Raw genomic sequence first — 27,065 nt, 5'->3', positions numbered from 1 at the left:
TGAGGGGAGTGACCAGCTAAGGCACTGCTGGTGTAGTGTCCATTCTTTCGATAGTCAGATTTTTCCAATCCCGTCACTTCATACTTGTGAGTTATCACTGAGTTCGGATTTAACTTTGATAGCGGACAGGACGCTTGTGGTCCCCGTCTTATTTACAGTTTTTTCTCTGAGCTAAGAGTTTGACCTCCTGAGTTAGTTTTTTTTCTGTACCCTGGCCGAAGCAGATGATAAGTAATAGTTTGTCTCATTGGGCTGCTAATGGGCGATTTCTCCGTTCTCGGGATTCCTCTCTGCGTGAGCCCATTTCTTTATCCAACTTTCCTTCCATCCCAGCTGAAGGGTTGTAGGGTATTTCTACGACATGGCTCATGTTCTTTTGTCATTAATGAGTGCCAGGTCTAAGAATATCAGGCCCATTTGTCCTGATCTGGGACTTGTGAAACAACTTAGTAGGCATCCCTGTGGTGCATTTACTGTTGAGCTAGGGGAAACTCCACACACACAAAAGATTTCCAGTTTCTGTTTGGAAGGTGCGTGGACATTTAGAGGGCATATTTGTAGATATACCGTGTAGTTTTCATGATGATAGTTAAACTGTGTATACTTTAAGCACGCATTCTTGGTGACCTTGTGCCCTTATCTCAATATGTGTGACAAATCTGTGTCTTCGAGCGAGTTCTTTACCTATGTCTGCCGCCCATTTCTGTTTTAAGTCATTCAAATGTACTTTGGCCATGGATGTCAGTGCTCTGTAGAGCCAAGTGACCAACCTCCTCCGATACACCTTTGTGTAAATCAGCTGAAAGCGTTTGCTGCCTCAGCTCCAACCCATAATTTATGAATGTTTGCTTTTAGAGCTCTGAATTGTAGCGATTGCACTAGTGGCACTCCCTTGCTGTCCAGTGGGTCTGTTTTAATGATATTTGTGTTTGGGCTACTGGAGGAATCCGCAAAAATGTTTTCAGTCTCTTTCTCGTACTTTTGGACAGACGTTGTTTCATAGGTCATCGTAGAGCTATCAGGGCCAGTGCGTTAGAACTGTAGTTTTGGACCACTGGTGGTTCCATGTGTGACATCATAGTGACTGCCATGACTGAAGTCACCTGACTGAGTGGGAAGGAGTTATCTTATTAAGAGTGACCTGCTGCCTTCCACGTCATGTGGTTGTTGAGCAGGAGTCAATGCTGCTTGGAATCGTTTTGCTGTTGGGAGGTGCCTTAAATGGGATACAGCTGGGAAAAGTGTGCAGAGGTTGATGTGTGATGCAGGATTTTGGAAAAAGCAGGACAGAGATGTATGTGCAGCATTATCCTAACTATTAAGATTAACTTCTTGGTCTACGTCCCTACTACTCCAGAGATCACTGTGTGCTGAAGAGGTTTGTGAGTGGAGTGCTTTAGCTCCAAGTGCTGGGTGAGGCTGACACTGTGGTAACAGAAAGTACTAGGATGTTAATGTGTCTTCCCTCCCATGTTCCTGGGTCAGGAGCTCTAAATTCATTTACTAATAACAAGTATGTTTAACTAGTGTTGAATAATACAGGATTTGTTAAATGAATATGAACCACTGCTTCCATGTAATTGATGTTCCTAGGCTGAAAATTATATTTGCAATTTCCAATGTCAAACCATGTCATTATCTACTATTTCTAGTGGCTTAAAGCACTTGGATTGTATGGTTTTTATGAAATAGATTTTAGCTTCAATCGTTTTTTATTGTTCTCCTTTCAGTACAAGAAAGTGAACTACATTAACCTCTGGTGGATGCAACCAACAATTATCAACTCCCTAAAACCTTCTCGAGTTCCCACCCCCCACTCTGGATCACTTGTGTACATAGAAAAGTGTTTGTTGTTTCATCAGTCATCCAGGAGGAGTATAGAACAGTCACAAGGCTCACAGTATCTGCAGGCAACTTCTGCCACCATATTCTCTAGTTTAAATATATCGGCTAAGTCATACGCTATTTTCTCATGTCCCAAAAGGTGCCAAAGTTTATTTATCCAAAGTTTATACATTGTTTAATAATTTTCCCCCAGAGAGTTCGTATAATATGTTTAGCCATCAGCAAGAGGATAGAAATTATTTTACCAGCTGCCAAGTGAAGTGAGTAGAGGCCATTCATGGCTTCCCAAATAGGGGCCAACTTGGGGAGCTTATCTAGGTCTTTGTCTTAAATCTGAGAAAAAATCAGAGAAGTTGCAGAGAAGATCATATCCCAAAGGTCCCCCAGAAGTGAGTATGACAACTACATGTGTATGAGGGAACCGGTCGCCCCACAACCCAGCCAGCAGGTATCAGAGTGGGTGGGATTATTGTTATGAAGCTGAGCAGGAATGAGATGCCAGCGGGATAATAATTTCTACAAGAGGGTTGGGCTGTGCATGTCTGCTTTATGCACTCCTTAATCAGGTGGGGTTGCCAATGGTAAGAGGCTGATGGCAGCATTCGACAGTACCTAGGCTGCATGGTACAGGGGTGCTCCGCATACTGCTCATTCTGGGGCTGAGCGCACCCATACCGAGGACCCCTGCTGCGACAGGCTCACCCAGAGGCTCAGAACTATCTCTAGAGTTTGGTGGGCAGGATTGCAGAGGTGAAGCTCATGGGTGTCAGGGGCTGTAAATGTGTCTAGCACAAGAACTACGCATCCCCCGTTTTGTTGGGCTTAGCTTCTCCCCCCAAGAAATATATTTTGAATAGATTTAAAACATGTCATCAAACTTCTTTGTTATGTACAAATTATTTGAGTGTGCATATTTGAGCACATAGGGCCAGATGCAGGTACATGCATTTTTGCGATTCCTTAATAGCAATTTTTAGGGCATCGCTATTAAGGACTCGCAAAATGCCATGCAGGTAGGAATCGCAATATTTTTTGCGATTCCTTAATATTCCTTAATTGTGAATCTCAAATTGCGATTCGCAATCAAGGAATACCTTCCCATTCATTCCTATGGGCCTAGAGGTCCATAGGAATGAATGGGAATTGCGCACGCAATTTGCGGGTACCCAATAGGTACTCGCAAATAGCATGCGCAATTTCAAGGGTGCAAGGGTACCAGAGGGACACCCTGTTGCACCCCTGAAATGTGCATGTGTGCACATGTGGCGCACATACATGCCCTAAGGGCATGAATGTGTGCCACATGGCACTTTTAAAAAAGCACAAAAGTGTTTTTTTTAAGAGAAACGCTAATTACCACCAACTTGAAGTTGGTGGTAATTAGCGATTCGTTAAGGCTAAATTGCACTTTCATTTGTGCTACTTACATTGCATTAAAGGAATCGCAATTTGCGATTCCTTAAATGCAGTCTCAAAATAGAGAATCGCAAATTATGCGATTCCTTATTTTGCGAGGGGCTCATTGTGTGCTACATTGCACACTGCTAATTTGCGATCGCAAACGCTGAAATTCTGCGAATTTCAGTGTTTCCGGGCGCAAATTGGCTTCCTACAGCTGGCCCATAGTTTTCTATTTTTTCATCTTTCTCTGACCAAAAATCTATGGGTGATCTCTCGCAGTACACATAGACAATAATGTATACCACTTCCTGTTACCATTCTGCTATTTTGTCAGCGGAGGTCTCATAAAATCCCTCGAGTCTAGATTACAGAAAGGGAAAGCGTATTGCAAGAATTTCTCGACGATTTCATCAGGCAGGGGGGCAATGTCTGGTTTTAATTGACATGTCTGGTAGAAAGAGGCCTCAACTATTTTTTCAGATGCCATTTACATCTGTCTGTCTGAGTGTTTCGAACCTTCAGCAACTGTTTCTTTAGTAGCTGTACTGGAGGTATGCTCAGTATGTATTTCGAGGATTGCATCCTCATAGTACAGGCTGTTACATCGATATTTTTGGTCTGGTCTTGGGGCAGGTTTTGCTGTGCCTCTAGCCTCATCTTTTCGAAAACAATAATATAGATTATGCATACGTGTGTGTGTTGGGAAGAGGGTCAGCCCCCTTGAACCATTGCTTTGTTTAAGTGTCATTCACATTTTGCATTTACCTAAAACAGCATACATCTCAGGACAATGAGTCCGAACAACCTAACCCACTGACGTCTTGCACTCAGTATAGGCAATACACACCTTCCTAAAACTTAGCGCAGTTCAGTTCCAGGGCTAGTTTACCTGGACTGCTGAGACACTCCTATATGTTATGATACATTTGTTATTGTTTTGCACACTTCATAAGTTTGCAAAAAATAATACATTAAAAAGAAAGCATCGACTACTTGCCAAGGGCATACAAATGTTATCGAATGCCTCTTTGTCCATTGAAATTCACACGAAATGAAACGTTCATTCTTCTGCCGGAATTATATGGTACTGTAATGCAACATAGTGTTCCGTTTAAATAAATAAAATACATTCTACTAAGCGTGACGGGCAGAGTAAAAGATTGGCTGCTTATCAGAAACTTTGGGGTAAATGCGTTCTTGGAAAAGCCACAATGCGAAGAAGGTAGAAAAGTAGTAACTGACAAGCACACGTTTTTGTTAACAGTAATTCATATACTCACACAGTCACACCATATATCCACAGCGTGAATGCTGTACCTAATTATAAGGTGCCGTTTACTAAATTTATCAGCATTTAATTTAAAGCCATCCTTATACAATAAGTACATGAATCGGATTAAAAAGAGGAGGCATTCCCAGACTTAGCAGCATATTTCTAATGGTTATATGCAGCATTACTAAACCTTCATTCACCATGACTCGGATGTTTGTCAATTTCTAGTAGTTTTCAGACTGACTACGCTTCCACACTTGGCATTGAAAGCTATGGCCTTCTGTTGTCAGGGGCGTTACGCAGACCAATGCGACGCAGATGTGGGACCCCAAAGCTTCAGGGGCCATCAAAACTTTCTGAGGGGCCCATTCTGCTTAATGCCAATGAATATCTGAGAAATATGGGAGACTCTGGGGCTCCTTTTCACATTCTGCAGGGGGGTGGGCATCACTTTTCTTACGCCACTGTCTTTTGTCTAACATCAATCATGCCCAAACTGCTTTTTGTGCCTCAGGATTGCACTAATACCGCTTTTCTTGCATTGAGTACTGAATAAAATGTGTATTCTAATGTGTCCCGCTCCTCTGTTTTTCTTCCTATGCGTAAAGCTCCCGTCTCATCCCTTGAATCATCGAGCAGTATCGAACAAGAAAAATACCTCCAGGCCCTGGTGAATGCCATTTCTGTTCATTTCAAGCAGAATATCACTAGTACTATCAAAAGCAGACCAGCGATTGCCTTATCTCCAGGTAACGATTGGTAATGGTGTGTTTTATGTTATCTTCGTTGAACTAGAGCCATTCACCATGTGCATGTTCTGCAGTCTGACTTGTGAAGGTTTCAATATCTCTGTAGTGTGGTCCACCCACAACCCTTCTTTTCCCTTTCTCCTGGCCACACCCCTCCCAGAAACACTTCTACCTCATTTCAAGAATGCAAAGTGGGTCTTACAGCTATCTCTCTCGTCCCAGTAAAGGTGGACAGAGACAAAGTTTAACTAGTCAATCTGTTTTATTTTAGTCCCTTTTTGACAATGTTTCATAGTATTTGCAAAATGTCCCCTAATATGAAACAATGAGGGGATCAAATGTCCAAGTTACTATTTTAAAATATCAAACACATACTTTATAAACATAATTAGGGTAAACTGTTTGAGGCTGAATGAAATGTATATCAGGCTGAATCAATTACAATTTCTGTGGATTCAAGGGGGCAGAGTTGCAGTCCTAATCCTGCAGCTTGACACTAAATCCTATATTTCCGTCCAACCATGTATTTACGATTATAGTAAAGATTACTGCTGAGTTTACCGGCGCTTGTTGAGAAAAAGCCAAAGGTTTTTTGTTTTTTTAAATCAGGCAGAGGATGGGATGAGGTGATATCTGCGGAAGAGTAATATATTTTATACAAGTCACTCTTACATGAGAACTGTGCCAATATCAGTTTTCAGTCCGGGGTAAAGATATCAATGCACGCTACTTGCTCTAGATTTATGCACATACGCAAGCAGCTCTCAGTATTTTTTCAGTGGTCTTCACATTTGTTTTCTTCTGCTTCATTCCCCTACGTGTCATTGAACTTCTTCAGTTTTTAACCTTCTAAGCCTATGTGACTACCAAGACTTTTGTTGGCGAACATCTTTAACAGATTTCAGTTTTACATACCTAATTAACTGGCACACCTTTTAGATTGCAAATGTTTTCTAAGATTTACTTAAAATCTCCAAAATTAGATTTTGGGTGCTCACCTCTTCTGCTTTTTTCCTGACACAGGAGAGTATTTTTTTAGTAAACAGGGATATGAGTTGTGAAAATGATGGTTGAACTTACTTTGCTGAATGTTTAGCATCAGATTTCCATATCTTAAATGTTAGATTGGCCATTTTGCTTTTCATGCCCCAGTGGAGGGGTCTGTGTGATTTTTGAATTTCAATAGACACATTTTTTTCTATTATTTTATTGCACCTTTGGGAGTCCACGCGTTTGTTTCTACACTACTAATTTCAGAAGTATATACTGTATAGGCCAGATGTAGAATTATATCCTGGTGCAAAAACTTGTTGCAGTTTGCGGTCTGTATTTTTGTAACCAGCATTACATTGTACAAACTGACCATTGTACTAATGGGTTGGTTCATAAAAATTTCGAATCTTAAGTGCGTTGCAATCTGATCTACTTAATTTATATATTTTTTAGGTGCTTGCAATTGTGACTCACTTTCATTGGATACAGCCACAGCAATGGTAACCTGCAAAATACTTTTTTTAAGCACCCCGATTCCCCTGAAGGAAATCGGACTGTTTAAAAAAAAAAAAAACATTTTTTTACAGTTTCGTTGAGAGTTGGCAGTCGTCACCTGGACCGTTGTCTACTGTTCCAGAAACCTTTCCCACAATTCACTAAGGGCAAAGTGCCCCCTTCCGCGGATTAGTTACCACCCCAACTTGAATGAGGTTAACTTTTCATTGGCTTTCAACCAGAATTACACTTGTAATTCGTTAATGCATAGGGTATACGTTTTTATGTATAGGTATTTGGAAGGGACGCCCCCAACACACCACTTCCATATACTAATTGTGTATGTATTCACAATTCCATTTCAGGAGTCAGTAAAAGTTTACTGACCCCTACAATGGAATTGATACATAGGATAACCCGTTTTTGTGGTTGCAAACGCCATTTCGGAAAAAAATGGTAAGTACATCTGGATCGATATATATTTCAAGTCACTGTCATCTACAACCAACATATATAAGTGATTTAGCTGTGTGGTTTGTCAGTGTGCATGTTTATGTGAAAAGAGGGGCAGGTACTTATGGAAACTGCTTTAAAATTAGCAGAAATGACAGTGATTTTCAGATCTTAAATGCAGGTGGCCTGTTAAACCTAAAATCCAATTTACCATTGAAGTGGTTGAGTTAAAAATAGTAGACACGATTGCCATGTCCTTGATACCCTTGCCTTCAGCCTTAAGCATGTAGGAACTCTTTCTTTTTATACTAGAAAACATGCACACACATTGTACAGTTTACAGATCAAATAAACAGAGCAATGATTCTTAACATACTTGCACGTGAAATCACTTTGGATTGAAATATATCAATACAAATCAAAAGAATCATAGATGAATTCAGATTTTATTTTAGTTGCTATAAAATTGAGTTCTTTTGGGACCGTAATCTACCATGCGGGTGCATGTGGTTTCAAAAGTGTGTCTGCTTATACTACTTTGCTTTATTTACTGGAACATTGTTTAGTTCACCCTCAGCCCACGCAAGTCTGTTACATTTACATTAAAACCGTCAAACTTAATGCATTAATTCATCCATTCATTATTTAGTTAACTCATTGTCTTATCCATCATTCATATCTTTTAATTCGTCCCATATGTGCTATGTATATGTTAATTTAATTGGAAAAACAAAGAAAAAGTGTTAGGTGCTCGCAAGTCCAGTCCCTTGTTTCATGGTATGTGGGAAGAAACACTTTGTGGGCTGTATTTACACTTATGCTGATCATGATGCTCCACCTGCAGTAATATCAACCCTGGACCCTTCCACTTCACACTCTTCCCCTCAACAACATTGTCCAAAATCACCGCCTCAACCCGATTGTTTGGACCAGGGTAATCCTTAGACAACTTGTGCTAACCCACCAGTTACAATTAAACTCCTAAGTTGTCTGGCAGAGTGAGGGGTAGATGTCTCTTTCAAGTTGTCAGCTGGTACAGAAGGATAAAGACTAAATAATAAAACACCCCTTTAACCCCAATGCTGTCAGTTGGAAATTAGAGGCCTCAATCTCATTAGGCCACAACTGAATCATCCAGCATATGTCCTTCTTCCAAAAATCAGTGCTGTGCCCTCATGTCCTGCACCCATTGCCACTGATTTAGAAGATAATTGCCCACTCCCATTACTGATTAAGTATTTGCATATACTGCATTAGTTAGGAAGCTTCCTTTTATCAGAGGGCCATGTCCATTTCACCACAGATGGAAGCAACATAATTGGCTTTCCCAGGGAATGTATTCATTTCAGTAGTCAGTAATTTCGCCACCTTGGTTGTCCGTGGCCCTCACGCTAGCACTACTCTCTGGATTCCTCTTCCATAGTAAATGTTCTGCTTGCACAGTTGATGTGCAGTGATTAGTGGCCCAACCTTTCCCTATAACACCACCTCTCTCTGTGATGTCATTTTACATACTACAACTTGGGAACAAAGGAAGCACAGAAGTAAGTTTTGGACTTATAGTGCTAACTTTGCTCCATTGCTAGTAAAGTGCCTTCCCTTAAATGTAGCTTCAGCGGATCTTGTGTAGTCTTTTTTGACAGCTGATGAATTGAAAGGTGTTTAGCGCAATATGAAATTATTGTGAGGCATGTATACTACACAGATCCAGTACACATAGGAGAGATGCACAAGTGCATCCTTGCCTCAATTTTGAAAGCATTGACATAAGTGCCAGCACTTTCAACATTGTTGAGATATTCCAATAAAGCAGTAACAGATGTTGCAGAAATCTGAAGTTACTATGCTGGAGACTAACCTTTCCTAAATTTGTTATGTATTCAGGTTGTCATTTGTCGCTTAAATTGTGTTCCATGCATTCTTGTATTTTGTCTTGTTTGTCTAAATTTTTATTGCATTTCATTTTTTTCACTAACTCCAGGAAGTGAAAGGAGGGCCTCAAGAATGTCCACTGTGGTTAAACAGGTTGTCCCAGGACAATTGGATGTGAGTCTGTCCAATAGCTTTGCACGTGGAGGTTAGTAGGACTGAACTCGTAATTCGTGTATTCTAATACAGTAGCCTTACAAATAACACAGAGTTCCCTTTCTCTGCTTGGCAGAGATCCAATTACCCTGAGTAGGAAATATCTAGAACAGACTGCAAAGCAATTCTCCACTAGGTACTGGACCCTTTTCTAACTAAACCACTGAGCCAGCCTGTTCACTAGTTAATTGGACCATCACGCCTCAAATAAAAATATGGGATAATGCAAGTTACACCAAATATTACTCTCTAAATTATAGTTTGTATTGGTTCATTACCATCATTAAAATGTATTCTCCCCCATAGATTGAAAATAATGAATGCTAAAGTGTTTCTTCTCCATTCAAGCATCTTATGCTGAAGGACTATTCCCCCTCCCAGCTCCCCCCTCACCTTCTTCATGACCCTTTCTAATCTGTCCTTTCCTATGCTGTATTAAAGTTTGCACTATCCTTTCTCTTCACATTTGTATTGGTTGTTTGTCGCCATCTGGTTGTGCATCAGATTGCAGAATATTTTCAGATCCCTTGTTATAAAATATGCTATGCTGCACGATACCTTGTTTGTGTTTTTTATTTTTTCATACATCCCAGACTCAACTGAGGCATCAAAGTTAATAACTATGATTTGTTTATCCCTATAGCTGTATGCTTATTCTTTTTAGTACAAGTGACATAATACCGTATCTGAAAACTGTATTGACGCTATTGAAGACAAACAAAGCCATTAGTATTTCTTTTGGTGGTAAGAGAGGATGTGCTGGCACTGTGGACAAATCCATAATATCTTTGCTGCATGTCTTGTAAAGGTCTTGTAGCTATCTTTTGGACCATACCTAATTTGTGCCTAAAGGTTAATTCTTGAACTAAACCCAATACACTGAAAAGACCCTCAGCAGCAATTCCCTGTTGTGGTAACAGGACATGCACCGTCATATTTCCCTTCTGTGCTGTTTTGTCATGTAGGATTACAGTTTTGGTGCTTTCAGATAAATTAACGCCTAGAATTCTTCTCAACCCGGCTATAGTAATAGGCACCCTGGCAGAAGGAGCTTGCTGCTGCGCTGATGTGATGAGCGGAGACAGGGTTGCAATTACTCTGAGAAATCTGTGCTGGATGAGGGTGATATTGCATGGACACCTTGATTCAGCAATCCAGTGGATTGAGATGGCTGTTGCCAGGATATAGTCCATCTATCCCTGCATTTTCTGAGGGCACACACTCCCACCTGCTGTCAATGTGGATGGCACAAACCGCACTGGAGACGCACATGAGGCCTCCAACATCCATGGAACATTTATTTCTCCTTGGTCTTAATCCTGCTGTAAGAGTGCGTGGGGTGGAGACTGTCAGTAACACATCATTTGAGGAGAGAATGCTGAAATGGCTTCACTGGAGACTTTTCACAAGAATTTTTATTGCAATAAAGCAACAGGGAAGGGCATTGAGTGCAGGTTGGAGGTCATATTGACAAGGGTGTTGGTTTTGGTGGTTGAGACATCCTTGCCAGCAGTGGAGAAGGGAACTGTAACACTTGAAGCCTTAATGACCAAGTAACAAGAGACCAACAATTTGTCAATTTACAGCTCTGTGCAATTACTTCATTTTGTGATGTCTATGACTATTTGGAGAAGTTAGAGAATTCCTGAACATTGACCAATGTCTGGCTGTTGGGCTGGGGAGATCATGATGAAGAGATGGACCTATATGCTTCTGCTACGTCTTTTTTTCCAAATTAAGATGGAGCACAAGCCCCACCCTTCAATCTGATCTTGTTGAAGAAATCAGTACACCTAACCACAAAAGTGGTGTTGTGAATGGCCAGGAACTGGCTTTAAATGAGTTGCCTTAGCATGAGACGATCCTGAGATGGGCAGCAAAATGAGGGCAGTTTTTACTTGGAAAATAACTACTACTCCTGTTATTTTCCCCATATTAGGCTAGTCACTACTGTCAGGAGAAGAGACAAAGCTTATTTGCACATGAGCGGTCAAAATTAATGTACAGTACCCAAATCTACTGAGGCTGGTTGTGCGGGAAACTGTCTAATTTTAAAACAGAAAATGTGTATGTGGAGTATTGCAAAGCAAAAAGGGTTCTTTTGGAATGAAAATGCCACTTTGGTTTGTATTTTTCTCACTCTGCTGCTGGCTGTAGGACTGGCCCTCGAGCTGTACATAACGAGCCAGTGTGGGCATATCATAGCCCCAGATGGTGCTCTAAGAACGGCTAAGATCTTGTCTGGGACCTTATATTTTCAATACCTACGCTTAATACATGAAGTGGAATTGATAGAGATATATATACAGGACCCCCATTTAAACCTCAATATGCTCCGAAAATAGATGCCACGCACATGAAGTAGAATTGCTATATACCTGACTAAAACGGGGAGATATCGGACAAGAAGATATTCTTCCCGTGATATAGTTTTCATTCCTTTGAGGTTGACACAAAATACATGTCCTTGTCTTGGTTTTGATCAACATACAAGATACGGGTGCCTCCTTTATACTTGGAAACATCCATTAGAGATTTACACTGTCGTACCTTTTGTGGACTCTTTTTAAGCCTTGAAGAAGTTACTATTCGTAACGAAACACATGTCGGCTGTTTTCATCAAAGACAACGTAGCGATTACAAGAACAGAGGCTCCGTGAAATTGTGATTGATACTTGTATTGTTTCACACTGTATATTCAGATGCTATTGCAAAATATAAAGTCACCACAATAAGAAAATGAAATAATAGCAATATATATAAAAAAAAAATACAGCCCAAACTGACTAGTTGGGTTACTTGCCTGTGAACTGCCAAATAGAAAGTTAAACAGACCAGCCTTGTAAATGTTATATATCTTTATAGAGTGCTGAGGTAAATATTGTGTTGTCGTAACTAACATAGGAGTCATTGGTACCTCTATGTGTTTACATTTGTGGTAGCGGGATGTACCATTTTACCTCGAGTGGCACCAATACTAGTATGTGCTCATAAGAGAAAGAAATCAGTCTCTTTTAGAAATAGACTATTGTTTAACTGATGTGCTACCCTGTTTCCCACCGCTACCTTTCTCTGTGATTTGCTATAACGAGCCAGTGTATTTCTATTCCTTTTCCCCCTTTGTGACTGCTATAAAGAGGTGTCAGAGTTTTCAATTGAGGGAATTTCGTATTAGTTTTTAGGCCTGGGTTTTGACAGCACAGCTGTCGTAAAGACCTATTGGCAAAAATATACATTGAGCGGGTTATGGATCTGCCCTTTCCAACGACTGGCTTTCTTTGACCATCCTCTTTCAGTCGTTGGCCATAGAATCTGTTTTCCCAGCCCAGTGGAGTATTCATTTCTCGCATAGCGCTACTGTTTAGGTGTATCCTTCCTCCTCAACTCAGTCCCTTTTATTGAACTTAACAAGGGGCTACTTTACAGCTAAAACCCTCTCTTTCTCCTATTGCTATCTCACTTCTTTGCATACATGATCCCTCCAGCCAGCATCATCCGCTCTCACAACATTGTCCTCTCCAACACCGAGAGGTATATTTAAACTGCTCCACAAAACTGGTTTTGTCTATGCATCCTTGGGATCCAAGTCTCATGTGTTTTCCCTGATCCCAGTGGGAGAAGATTTTGTTTTATAGAGTTTTACTGGTTTGTCTTACAAATTCACTTCCCCGTCTGTTCTTCGTCCTGAGCTGTTTTTTTTAAAACTATGTTTCATGTTTATATGTTTGTTTTGTTCTGCTTTCGCTTGTTCTTTGATGTACTTCTCACTTAAAATTAGCACCCATGCAATTTGCACATCTTCTCAATTAATTTATAAGGTATGTATTTTTTTTCTTAAAAGTCATAAAATATGTATATTTTTAAAAGGTATTAAAAGCGTTTGCCATTGTTCTACATGGCTAGTTATCAATTGTCATCAGGCGTTTGAAATAATGTACAAAACCCTTTCTGCTGTTCCAGATTATTTCTTCTCTCTAAAGCATTTAACAGGTGTATTATTGGGCTAGATGTTTCTGTGGACTCACATTAAGTTTCTTATCTATCACAACTCCTACTGCAGGCAGGCCTGAGGGCCCAACTCTAGAGACAGCGGGTTATTCCTAGGTCTACTGATCTTCCTAATTAAATAAGAGCATGCACTGCTAAAACAACTGCTTGTGTACGTACTGCTCTGCCCCTGCCTACATCATTGTCTCCCTTTCTTGCGTGTCAGCCCTTTTTGGGTTTTCCCTCTTCTCTCAGTTGTATTGCCTTCCCAGCTGGAGCCAGGGAGTAAAGGGGTTATCCTTCGCACTATGGAATGTCATAGCTTTATCCAACGCTTCCTTTATCAGTGCAACATGATTTTATACTATACATGTGAGCATTATTGAATAGTGGGTATTCATTGATTTGACGGTGGTTGCACTCTTTGTGATTTGCACCATAGAGTGTTCCCTTGTTGTGATCCTAGTTCACGGCCATCCTTCATTGTCTAGTTCTAGAAGTAAGTATTGTTTTTGATCCCTACCTTTTTGACAAATCAGAAATCTGCTTTTAGTTGGACATAAGTAATACTATGTAAAATTCCTTTTTTTTCCTGCCCATCTTATTTAATGGCAACCCTCTCAAGCATTGTGAAAGAATCAGCAAGTTGTGTTGGCACATTTGGTCAGATGAGGGCAGTGGTGAATGCTTCTGTTAACTTGAGAGAAACATTTGGCTGTTCTGCTCAGGAATCTTGTTAAGACTGTGGAAGTAGTTCTTGGTCAGTCGTGGCTGGTATGTGCGGCAAATGTGGCGCTTCCATGAGACTCTGTAGTAATTGCTTCATGGGGGATCATCCTTCAGGCTTCCATGTTTTCTCTCGACCATAAGAATCACTGGTTTAAGCAAAACCTTAAGGTCATATTCTAGTATACGCATCTCACGTCTCTGCTGATCTTCCAAGAAACAAGCAGTGGTGAGCTACCCCTTCGTACAGTTGAGTCTGTGGATCATCACAATCACTATAGCCTTCGTTCCAAGATAGGTGATGAATTTCAATCCTTGCATAAACAGGAATTTGTTGTGCGATTGGAATTCCAAGTTATGTAATAGTTATCACACCCCTGTTATTTTTCCCAGACAAGTTGTGGCAACAAGAAAAATCTGGTCAAATATATCAAGACTAAATGTGTGGTTATAGTTTGATTTTCTCTGCCCTTTGGTGTGGTTCTGGAGCTTTGCTCTCATAATTCTGTATTCTTTGCTACCTTCCAAAATTGTATTTTTAGTGTCCTAGGGAAATATCTCCCTTGAAGACTGCAGGCTGCAAGCCATGAAGCACCTGCAAGAACCAGATGTCTGGTATGAACCTGCATGACGTCTGTCTTTGGGGTCTTTGATTCAAGCATGATTCAGAGTCATGAGACATCTGAAGGCCATCAGTGAGCCTGAGGTAAAGTAAGTTGCCGAGCACAAGAAGCAAGTCTGGTATTCCTGAGGAGTATTGAAATACCTTCGCCCAGATGGTCCACGAAGGACATGATGCCAGCAAGTGCATTTTACATGCAGTATGGATACCACAGGCAGTGGGCCATGCTATGAGCACTAGTCAATTGCAATAACTCTTGGATGTGCTCCACGGATTTCATCGGATATATGCAGGCATTCCTCAAGGGTATGCCTTTTGATGGCTCCAAACTGTTCAAAGTATAGGCGGATACAGATAAACATGCTATGGCCCCCTCCTTGGGCTTTCTCACCCTGGTCCATTGGTTCCATTAACAATGACTGAAGCTCAGCAGTTACTCATAGGACCTGGCTTGGTGCCAGGAGCAGCCATCTCCACCCATACATCAGCCCGTTGAGCCCTAGGAGGTTTAAGGGTGGCATATGTCAGGGCTACCAACAACATTGTCAATCCTTTTCTTCCTCTTTCCCTGTTGCTTCCAAGCTGCAGTGATCCCCCTTTTGGGAGTCACCTGCTGTCAGTAGTAAGCAGAACGTTTTTACCTGCCCAGCTAGTCCTCAGTGGACTACTTCTCTATCCTTTCTGCAGAGGTCAGTCAAGTCAAGTCAAAGGCAATGTTTATTTAGACCATAGTCTTTAAACAGCAATACGCTACAATAAAAAATAATAAATCAATGCAATTTCAACAATAGTTCCATATGGATAGGTAACCTTTACACGAAGAATTTACAACATGAATATCCCACATTAAGTGACACAGTAACATAATTTCCTAATATGAATCTATCAGTACGGCTCCATTAGGATTAATAAAAATTCATTTTAATTTAAATTTTTGTTAATAAATAAATACATTTTAATAACATTCAGCCTTTAAAATTGCTAAAAATACATACATTTTCCTAAAAACTTTTTACAGTCTTCATATAACTTACAATTGCAATTGCAATCTCGAGGTTAGGCATGTCTGTGAGTAAGTACCGGCTGAGCTTGTGACACCGTTTCGTATTTTTTAAAAATGGGGCGTAAAAATAATTTACGCTGAGCTAAAAGTTCAGCGCAGTCTGATAATATGTGCAAAATATCGCTTTTTGTTCCCAGCATACATTTACAGTTTCCATCAGACTGTATCCTTTTTGTCTTTATCTTCTCATTTGCCAGCCAGGGATTAATACCAATTCTTAGTCTTAAAATTTCACATCTGAGCCAATTATTGGGTAGTGTGTCCAGATAAGGGTACCAGGCTTCATTTAACCAAGAAGCCCTCATAAATTGTACAGATTTTTTCGTACTCAAGTACTCCAAGGCTACCTTTTTGGAAAGTTCCTGGCCTTGTGATCTAAAAAAACCCTTGGTGAATTCTGCCTGCAGTGATTGTTGACAGATTCTCACCTTTAAGTTCTCACCAACCGTATGCAGTTTCTTTCTGGTCTCCTTGGCCCATTTTAGGCTACTAAATTGAATCTCATTTCTGCACAAAAGTGAGACCTTCTGTACCGCCGCAAGATCTTGGCGTTTCTAGAACCTTAGCAAATTCACCTGAGCCTATATGCTCCATGACGTAATTCCTAGCTCAATTCTAATGGCCTGGATCATGGCTGAGCTTGGTAACGACAGTAAGGATTTTACACACTTCCCTTCCTCTAAGTCCCAGTCACTTTTACCACTTAGGTAAAGGACTTCTGCTCCATACAGTACTTGAAGGGGAATCATTGCGCTATAGGCCTTTAACAACGGTCTATGGGACATATCTCCATAATCTCGATTTAATTTTTTCAACTCACAAACCGATGTAAAGGCCTTTGCTTTCTGGGCTTCTAAGTGTGTATGCCACTTTAGAGTACTATCAAACCAGACCCTGAGGTATCTGTATTCTCTCACAGTCTCCAATTTTAATGGACCTAAAAACCAACTAAAACCGGGGTCTCTTTTCCCAAAGCACAACATTTTTGTTCTATCTATATTTACACTTAAAGACTTTACCACACAATACTCTCTAAAAGCGTTTAACTTCCTTTGGAGGCCTAGCTCGGTCCGATCAAAAATGACCAGGTCATCTGCATACAACAGGCATGACAATTTTTTACCATTCATTTTTGGGCTGGCACTTATATCGACCTCTAAGGCCAAGGGCAAATCTGCATGGAATATGGCAAAAAGCAAGGGGGCCAACACACAGCCCTGCCTAAGACCGTTCTCAATCGCTATTTTTGGCGTCAAGGACCCCCCACCTGTATCCTTGATGATCTGCACCCAGTTTCCTCTGTGTAGCTCTTTAATTATAGACAAAAGATCTTCTGATATGTAATAGTTTATCAAAGTCTCCCAGAGACGGTCCACTAAATCAAACGCGGCATGGAAGTCGACAAAGCAGCAATATAGCTTCCCTTTTTGCTCAATCGACTTCCATGCCACTGCCCACAGTGCGAAGCAGTGGTCCACGGTAGAATGGCCTTCCTTGAAGCCACCCTGTTCTACCGGCACAATCAGCTGCAGCTCTACCCAATCCTTAAGTCTACTTAATATTATTTTTGCAAAGACTTTTCCCCCAATGTCTAATAAGTTAATTAGTCTGTAGTTTTTTGGGGCTTTCATGTCACCCTTCTTGCACACCGGTCTAATTACTGCTCCCTTCCAATTTTTAGGAATTTTTCCAGAGTCTAAAATGACCAAAAACATGTGGGACAAAAATTCAGCCCACCAGTTCAACTTAGACTTTATTATAATAGCTGGGAGGTTATCTGGTCCTGCAGCCCTAGTTAGATTTTTATCGTATTTGTCACATTCGCTACAGAGAAGTCTCCTTTTAAATCTTCCACTAATCCAGTCCAAAACAGCGGCTCTCCTTGTTCAGGTGCGCTACGGGAGATATACAGTTCCTTCAGATATTCCACCCATGCGGCCTCTTCTACTACGCAATTCATCGCCCCCACAGGATGTTCTGCTGCTACCTGTACCAGTTTCCAGAACTGGCGTATATTCTTTGTTTCAATGTTTTCCAACAGTTTTCCCAACATTTTTCTTTGTAAACTCTTTTCGAACTACTGATTAACATTTTATATTCTCTTCTCAGTTTTTTGAGATATAAAAGTCTAACCAGGTCATATTTAGCTCTAAGAATTCGTGCTTCTCTCCTTATCTCCCTCTTCTTCTTTAAACATTCTACAGAAAACCACTTAGCTTGCCTTACCAGGATTTTTTGTTAGTGAATTGCCCTTGTTTTTTCATTTTTTAATTAAACTCAAAGGCATTGCACAATCTGTTCTATTTTTCCTTCAAACCATTCCAAATTTTGGCCCCTAACTCCTCCTAAGTCTCGCTTCTGCTGTAATTTTGCCAACTTTGCTATGTATTTGTCCGTTAATTTAATAGTCACCCTTCCTGGGTACTCTACTTGTTGTGGGATTACTTTTTCTCATGTGCACGGAATCACGCCTCGGACCTCAAAGTGCAGGGGGTTATGGTCACTGCCTTCCCTTTGGGATACCCTAAACCCCTTTATTAATGCAAAGTTTCAAGCAAACGTAAAAGCATAGTCTATTGGAAAATTTTGGGAACCTATTTTGAATGTTTTCTTTGCTGGGCAATCTGTTTCTGTTGTGCCATTCAAGCAAAATAGGCCCTTTGTCCCCAAATAATTTCCTAATCTTATATCTTGGCGTGAGGAAACAGTCTGGGAAGGTTGCCATTCTTATATCGCAAGCTTCCAGAATTTCCGTATACCAAGGGTCTACCTTGTTTGGATTAAATTTATGGTTAAAATCAAATCACCCATTATAAAAGATATATCAGTGCCGTACTTTTCACTTAGAGTATTCATGTCGTCTTTAAAATGCCCCATCACTGCCCCATATTCCTCTGGGGTCCCCCATTTCATAAAAACATTTCTAAGTACCAAGTTTTCGTACTTTTTTTCTGTGACTAACAGTGATAATCTACATGCAAGCAACCATTTACATTTTACACTTAGAGGCATTACATCCTTCACAACTTTTTTGGACAGAAGGGTCATAATCCCGCCAGCTGGGCGCCCAAATCTTTTTTTCTTTTTGGGACGGTGAAGTTGGACATAACCGTCAAATGTTGGGATTTTGTTGCATAGCCAAGTTTCCTTGGCTATGCAACATATGTCTATATAATATCGGCCCTCTGGGCTAAATCTTTTATACTTTCTTGTTTTGCCACTTCTCCACGACCATTTATGTTCCAAGATACAAGCTTAAGGCTATGCGACAACCCATTATCCTACTCCACATCACTTAAACAATCATCTTCCTCATTATACCACTGGGTGGGTCCTGCGAGGCTTCTTCTTTGGCTCCAGTTCCCCCATAAATTACAAATATCTGAATTATTACTATGTTAAGGTTTCCCTCATCTTCCCCTTCTTCCTCAAGCAATTGCACCTGTCTCTTTCCTAATCCTACATGAAACTTTAGGAACCTCCACCTGGTTGGCTACTTCCCTCTAATTCTCCCTCCGGGATTAGCCTTATTCCTTCCTTCAGTACCTCACACTCCGCTTTCCCAATTGCTACCTTTACCAAATCGTAATAAACGAACACCCTGGTGATTTCCTTCCCTTCAGAGTTATATCTGAAAACCACCTGTTGCAGGTCCTTAGTGCCAATTCCTCTCAAACTCGGGTATTTTGAGAATGAATATAGGAGTTGAGACATGTTTAGGGGTAATATCTTCCTTGGTTTTTTCCCCCCATTTTCTGACAGTACGGGTTCAAAGTATAACCACTTATTTCCAACTGCCTCCTTTTCCACCTTTGGGGTTTTCACTCGTGCTTGCCAATTCATTTCCCTGGTGGCAGCACTGGGTTTTCTCCTAACTTCTTTTTTATCCCTTGGGTAAGTTTCTCTTCGGTACGTTTCTCTTCCAGGATTTTTCCCCAGCGTTAATTCTTTAGGGCTCTCCCTTCTACATTGCGGGGGTGATTTTAATTGTGCCTTTCTTAATCTCCCTACGGTGCCCTTCTTCCATCCTTTTTTGGATCCCTTTCTCTCTCCCACATCCATAGGGATCCTAGTGGGCGGCAACTCTTGGGGGACAATTTCTGGAATGCTCTCTTCGTCCCTCCCTCTTTTTACAGCCTTTACCTTCACCCTTTTTGGTAACTTCCTTCCTATTCGTCTCCTATAGTTACTAAGCCTATATCTCAAATGATCGGCCCTTCGTTTTATTAACATTGGACATCTTGAAATATATACATTCTGTAAATCTTCTGGTATCACTGTGACCCCAGCAGAGGCCAGAGACTGCACGTCGGGGACTGGTCTTATCATAGTTGGCATTTGGCCCCTAATTCCTTGCAGTTCCCCCACAATCTTCTGTACAGAGGTCAGTTATTGCTGGCCGAAAGTGCAATAAAGACAGTCCCTGAAAAGAAGGAAAAATAGTCTAATATTGTTTATTTTTTGTGCCTAAGAAAGACGGCGGACTCAGGTTGATATTTGATCTTCAGTTCTTGATCATCTTGATCCAAGACACCTCCGCCCTAGAGCCTGAGAATTGGATGGTGTAATTGAACTTGCAGGATGCATGCTTTCATGTACCTGTCTTGCAGTCCCAGAAGTGCTTCCTTCGCTTCATTATGGGGAAGTAAAACTTATAACTTCACCTTCCTGCCCTTCGGCCTCCCCCCAGATATTTACGAAGAGTAATTTCTGTAGATGCAGCCCATTGTCACCAGATTGAAGGTGCAAGTCTTCCTCAACAACAGCCGGTCGAAGACGGGGTTTTCACAGTCTGTCGCAGGTCACCTGTAAACGACTATATCACTGCTATTTTTCATGGGGTTCTCCAGCAATGAGCAGGAATCCTGTCTTTAGCCATTGCACAGGATTTCCTTTATAGGGGTCATTATGCACACAGTGCATTTAAAGAATTTCCACCCCTGCAGCAAGTCTGGGTCATGTATGATGTGATCTTGATATTTCACGCACTCTCTCTGTGACAGTTCTGACGCTTCTTGTTCCCTTGGCCGCATATATCTTGCTGGTGCTTGGTACCCATTGACTCCTGTGGGATCTGCAATGGAACCTCTGCCTTCAGTGAGCTTATTAGTGGGGTGCCTCTTGGACCACATCTGTGTGTCAGACTAGGCAGCCCAAGATCTTCAATGGTGAATGAAGGATACTTAACTTGCTGTGTCCTTTTCCCTACCCCATCCAGAGCTCACGGAGATGATGGATAAATCAGCTTTGTATTGCCACCTGGAAAGTTTGAGATCAAATGCCTCTGGTCTACACTGGAACAGTTACATCACATCAGTCTTCTGGAGCTACATGCCATCAGCTTTCATCACAGCCTTTCTGCTTTCAAAACTTGCCACCCTGTGCAAGTTCTGAAGGACAACATGATCGCCATATGGTACTGCAACAAACAGGGCATGTGGGGGGTAACTTGTGCTGTACCAGGAGGGGCTGAGATTAGGGCGGTTGCTTGGCCTGCAAGGTATCTCCTTAACTGTCTGCCATCTGGCAGGGTCCCTGAATACCAGCGTGGATGAGCTCTGTAGATGCCACTTGGCTGACCAAGAATAGCATCTGCACATAGAAGTAGTTCCGTGCATATTTTCCCAGAGGGGTGTGCCTTGGGTAGATCTTTTTGCTACTCCTGAGCTTTTGGCACTCTACATTTCCACTTCAGGTTTCCCTGGGAGACATATTCCCCCTCCCTTGGGACTCCAGTCTCCTTTTTGTGTTTCTACTTCTGCCTCTTCTTGTCCGTGTCACAAAGGAGGTCAGGAAAGACTAGACTCAACTGATCCTGATAACCCTGGACTGGGCTTCGACGGTGTTGTACTCCAATGTGTTAAGTCTGCCCCACGCTCCCTTTAACACTTTGGAAGGATCTGCTCTCTGAACAACAGGGCAGGGTTTTACTCCTGAACCTCCAAAATTCATGCATGGATATTCATCAGAATCAGCTGTGCCAGTTTGATCTACCTGAGAAATTAGCTGATGTTATCTTGGCTTCTTTCTGTTTTGTTCACGAAGTTGATATTTTCTGAGTATTAGGCAAAGTATGTGGCCTGGTGCAAGGGCCATTGGGTCAGTCCGCTGCAGGCTAAACTTTCTGATGTACTTCTGTTTAGCTTGTCTTTGGCCTTTAAAGGTTATTTGTCAGCCTTCTCTGCCTCAGTGTTTTCCTGATCAGCCCTTTCTATTTAAGTCTCTAGTGGTGCTTTATTTTTAAAGGACTTCCACGTATGTTTCGTCCTGCCGCCTTTCGTTCTACTGAAGTGGGACATCAATTTGGCTCCTACAGTGTTATTGTGGACATCTTTTGTACCCATGAACAGTTCTTTGAAGTCTTCTAACCCTTATGACTGTCTTCCTCGTTGCGATTGCTTGGCATCGTCATATTAGTGAACTGAAGACGCTGTCAGCTTAACTATCATATACCATCCTCCCTTTGGGACGAACTGGTACTTCGGACTCTGCCATCCTCTCTGGTGAAGGTGGCATTGCCTTTCCATGTAGGGAAGTACATGTCTTCTCTCCACCACATTTCTCTAAGAAGCAGGAGAGACTTCATCAGTTGGACTTCAAGAGAGCCCTTAGCATTTATATTCATAAATCTAAGGTGCACTGCGTGGATGGCCAGCTTTTTGTGGGGTTTACCACTATTAATAGAGGAAGTAGTCCAGTAAAGGACCTTATCTAGATATATCAACCTTTGCATAAAAATATGTTATGATCTGGTGAAGAAGCCTCCTGTGGGCCTTTGGACTCACTGTACCAGAGCCAAGGCTTGCCACTACAGCCGTATCCTGGGGTGTTCCGTTGCTGATCTTTAGCCAGGCTGCTATTTGGGCGTACACTTGCACCTTCACCAGGTATTATTGGCTTGACTCTCAGGTATGCAGGGAGTGTCTTTTTTCCCCACTTGGTCCTGCAGGATTTCCTAGTGTGAATTTCACTTCTCAGATGCTTTGTTTGCGATGTACTGCGATTGTTTCTATTCCAAGGCGAGGAATTGGGGGGTGGCCATGATCCCGAACATGGCAGCTGCTCTCCACTGAGCTCTGCCTGCACTCTTTCACTAATCCATCAATATCAGAGACACAATGGGGTCGGAGTGGTGTGCATCTCTGCAGGTCGCCATGATTGACAGAAGACAATTGGGTTAACTCACTGCCATATGTGAATCATCAGCCTTGGTACTGCCGGTGGCAACATAGACCAGCAGCTGAGCTGTGTGGCACCCAAAGATGACACAGACATCGGGAGGAGGGGAACTGGCGCTCCTCTCCATCAATTTCAGCTCTCTCCAAGAAGACAGCTGGAGAAGAGCCAAACAATCAGTGTGCCCTAACACTGGTGATCAGAGAGAACATGTGGGCCGGCAAAGATAAGGCTAACATGTGAGCTAGCCACAGTCTTGCGGCTTGAAATTTACCTGCTTGCCGTAATTGCTGCAAAGGAACTGCTGGAGGTCCCAGCCTCAGGCCTTGCCTTACTGTGAGGGGCCAGAAGAGGGCACACTGCTGAGACCCTGTTGAGTAGGTGAAGCACATTGGCCTTTCTGAGGCAGGACTGCATTGGAGTGGACCACTAGGACCTCGCCGCAACAATGATCCGCAGCCGTAATTTTTTTTGCCTGCTGGGGCTGTAATGGAGGACCTGCTTTGGGGGTGGGGTAGCGCATTTCCATCGCTGCCCAACTTCTAGCCTAATGTGGTGAGAGTTAGAAGAACAGTACAAGCCCTGCAAGCCAGCGTCAGCACAAGTTGTGCAAAGCCCGAAAAGGAGGCTACGCGCTTACGGTGGCAGGCAGCAGCCGCAAAACGGATGCGCCCAAAAGGAACAGAATAACCTTAAGATATTGTTTATGAAAATCATCATAAACCTCATTCTTTGAACTGGAGAACACCGGTTCACACATTCACTAGGTCCTGAGGAATGCCCAACGACCCCCTCCAGGGACGCTAGAGGGGCAGAAACATGTCGACCTTTTTTGTTTTGGACACTTTAAAGTGCTGGGGTCAGATAATCTGACCTCCTGCACCACCATTTTTTAGAAGTCTACCAATACACCTGACAGAATAAAAATTTTGCTTTTTGAAGGTAGTACCGGTAAGACATTTTAACGTTAACTTTTCACGTTATTTTGCACCTTTTTTGCACCAATATTTCTGATCACTACTGCGAAGTAGCGGTTCCCTCCAGGTGGAGGAAGCATAACACACAAGAAACCCGATGATAATGCTTAAACGTATCTAAAAGGCGGAGAATCAAGATACACCGCCAATACCATCAAAATACGTGATTGAGGGTTCTCATAATACCTATTAAGGTATTAGTGGTTCAGGAAACGACCCGAAAGACCCCTATTTCCAGTTACAAGTGATCCATTCCCTTATGATTCATGATATATAACTAGGAAGAAGAATGGATGACTGCTCCTTCTAGCTCCCTCCTTTTGATTACAAGAGAGTTAGAAGGCCACAGTTGATTTGGCCAGGGCAGGGTGTGGCCCCACATGACAGCGGCAGGGGCAACCTGAGGGTCGATGCGCTGAAGCTTTGGTAGTTTCCTTCTAGGAGACATTTCCCTCTGTTGCCCCACTGCTGGTGGGGTTGGCCGGGACCTTTCTGAAACATGTTTATTCCTGGGATTGGCGGCGACTGTCTTGTTCGTCTGTGGACTCTGCACAGATGTCATATACTAAACCGTACACTTTGTCACTGAAACTAGTCTATACCTGGCTGATGAGTCCCAACTAGGGCAAAATTGGTCCTGGGTTGCTTGTGTTCTATTTCATTGAGGACCTGGCCTGGCAGTTTGACCTGGACTGTTCACTTTGTAGCAGGATCAAAACTGATTTCCATGACTGGGTCTATACTGAGGTGGCATGGTGTACAAAATAACGATAGATTGGGGAGCTGAGCATTCCATCCATCACTTTTCAGTATACCTTAGGTTACAGCAGCACCTCTCTGGGGAAAATCCTCCAAATCCGTTGGCCGAACACCATCAGCAACATTGCCCTATGACAGTAGACTTTCCAGCTCCCTGCTCATGAAGAAATCATGAAAAGATGCTAGAGCTGGATAGGTCATACACTCTGCAAGCCCACATCAAAAACTAGAGGGCAAGTCCTGACCTGGAACCCTCAAGTGTAAAGGAAGAGAGGAAGGCCAAGAAACTCCTGGCACGGGGCCTTGAGGCTGACTGTAAGGAGATAGGGTACACCTGGAGTCAGATTGAAAGAAAAGCCCAGGTCAGATATGACAGGAGAGTCCTGGTTGAAGGCCTACCCCATGAGAGTTGGTAGGCATAAGTAATCAAGTAGATGTTTACTGAAGGCTGCTAATAATTGGGGGACATCTGGAGAGGGAGGAATTTCCCCTACATTGTTATGGGGAAAGAAAAACAGAAGGGGGCCAGGCCTCCCAGGGGTGCATCGACAAGTTTACCAGACCCACTACTGTCGTAGACAAGAAACCTCGCCAGCCAGTGAACCTCCTAATCAATCGGCCTGTATTTTGCAAGCCATCCAAGATGAATGATCTTCCCGGAAAAGTGGATGTTTCATTATCACAGCAAGACCTTCAGTGACGGTCACGTAGGCGGAAAGACAAATATCAGAGACTGAGGACTCTTTGAACTTTGCAAAATGCTGTATCAGGGTTTCTGAAGCATGTATATCAACTGGAGACAAGAGTGGAAGACTGGGAGAGATGCTCTTGCCAAAACAATATGAGGATTGTGGGTGTGCCGGAGCGAGCGTCCCCACTCAGTTTGTTGTGACCTAGCTGAAGATCTGGGATCCTAAAGGGGAGATCTCGGCCTGCTTTGTTGTAGAGTGGGCCTGTAGGTCCTTAGCCCTAAAACCCCATCCAGGGGCCCCTCCAGGTCCTATTATTGCCCAAATATTCCACTTTGGGGACCGGGACACAATCCCTAAGGCCTCCTGAAAATACGAGGCCTTGCCCTGTAATTCTACTTGATTCATGATCTTTCAGGACTATATGCTGATAGTTCAGCAACAATGATGTAGCTTCTCGTTGGTCAAACAAAACTTGTGGGTGATGCAGCTACACTATAGGTTGCTCTTTCCAGCCCACTTGAAGGTAAGCTTTCAGAAGAAAACCCTTTTCTTCCACACACTGGAGGTCACATGGAAATTGCTGGAGGAGAAGCCAAACTTCCGTTGTGAGACAACGAGAGAACCGGGGGTAATCGCGGATGCTGGCAACTGTGACAGTGTTCCCCGCAAGCTCGGAGGTGACACTGCTCCACAGATAGCCCTTCAGGGAGCCCAAGGCTTCACCATTCGGCATCTATGAAGCCTGAGGCTGTAGACACAAAACCTCTATCTCTGTAACCAATGACTGAAGGCTGGTGACCAATTTATGAACTTAACTTACTCTCTGTGTTTTGATGATCCATCATAGTGCTAGAGTGATCTTTGACAGACGAGGTCTACCTCCAGGACATTTGCTTTATTTTCTTTCTCTCTTTTCGATCTTTGGGGTTTTGTTATGGGGACAGTTAGAAGCGTACTGGTACAAGGAAACATCGTTGGGGTTTGTTTGCCCAGATAGCAAGTGTTCCTAGTTTATACCACGACCAGTACTTAAAGTTGTTGAAGTATAGGGTGGGTGCGTTGTTGCTGTTGTTTCTTCTTATCTGTTTTGTTTTTACTTATGTCCGACATGTCCACATAGGCTCACAGCTGGCACTGACCACTATACGCTCTTTTTCTGATTGCTTCTCCTGCGCGCACTCTCCCACATGGCTGACCATACAGATGCAGGGCTGGGAGGATATATTCGCCTGTTGACTTGGAATCTTAATGGTCTCGTAGATCCAGTTAAGAGGTGTGAAATGGAGAGCGGCCAAATGCTTTTCCGCTGACATTCTCCTCCTTCAGGAAATGCACTTGATGGGCACCAGATGTCCCTTTTTTGCTCGGATGTACCACTCATAGGTGTTTCACATGGGTATATGAGGGCGGTCAAAGGGGTGTGGCCATATTGATTTGCAGCCATTTGCCCCTGAAGGTCACACGTGTTCGGCACAATAATCAGGATGGGTATGTGGCAACATTGGGGGTCCTGTTTGACCCATTTATTCCCTCGGTGCCTATGTCCCCGCCACCTCTCACAATGGAGTCATCCGGGCACTGGTGGCCAATTTCCGACGGGACCCTTGATAGTGGGTGAACATCTCAGTGGGATAATTGACTGGGGACTGGTCCAGGGAGGTGGGAGGATAGCCTTGTGACATTGTCACCCCAGGCCAGATTTCTGGAGGCACTGGGTCTGGCAGACATTTGGAGGGCTCTACAACCTGCTGCTACACTTTTTATTTTGG

The 27,065-nt window shown here is 42.5% G+C and overlaps 1 protein-coding gene across 6 annotated transcripts in view; it reads left to right on the top strand.

The window, feature by feature from the left end:
- SBF2 (SET binding factor 2) overlaps positions 1-27,065 on the top strand; it is a 2,080,461-nt gene that overhangs the window by 1,616,952 nt on the left and 436,444 nt on the right. For 4 of the 6 annotated variants that reach the window (XM_085648168.1, XM_085648167.1, XM_085648166.1 and 1 more), the window contains exons 28-29: positions 5,128-5,268; positions 9,191-9,286. In XM_085648168.1, the coding sequence (XP_085504294.1) occupies positions 5,128-5,268; positions 9,191-9,286 (237 nt within the window). The remainder of the gene's footprint in view (positions 1-5,127; positions 5,269-9,190; positions 9,287-27,065) is intronic. The other 2 variants (XM_085648170.1, XM_085648169.1) reach the window with 1 other exon arrangement.

The sequence above is a fragment of the Triturus cristatus genome, chromosome 3_2 (assembly GCF_964204655.1).
Source record: "Triturus cristatus chromosome 3_2, aTriCri1.1, whole genome shotgun sequence".
NCBI lineage: Eukaryota > Metazoa > Chordata > Amphibia > Caudata > Salamandridae > Triturus > Triturus cristatus.
This window is presented reverse-complemented; position numbering and strand designations above follow the sequence as displayed.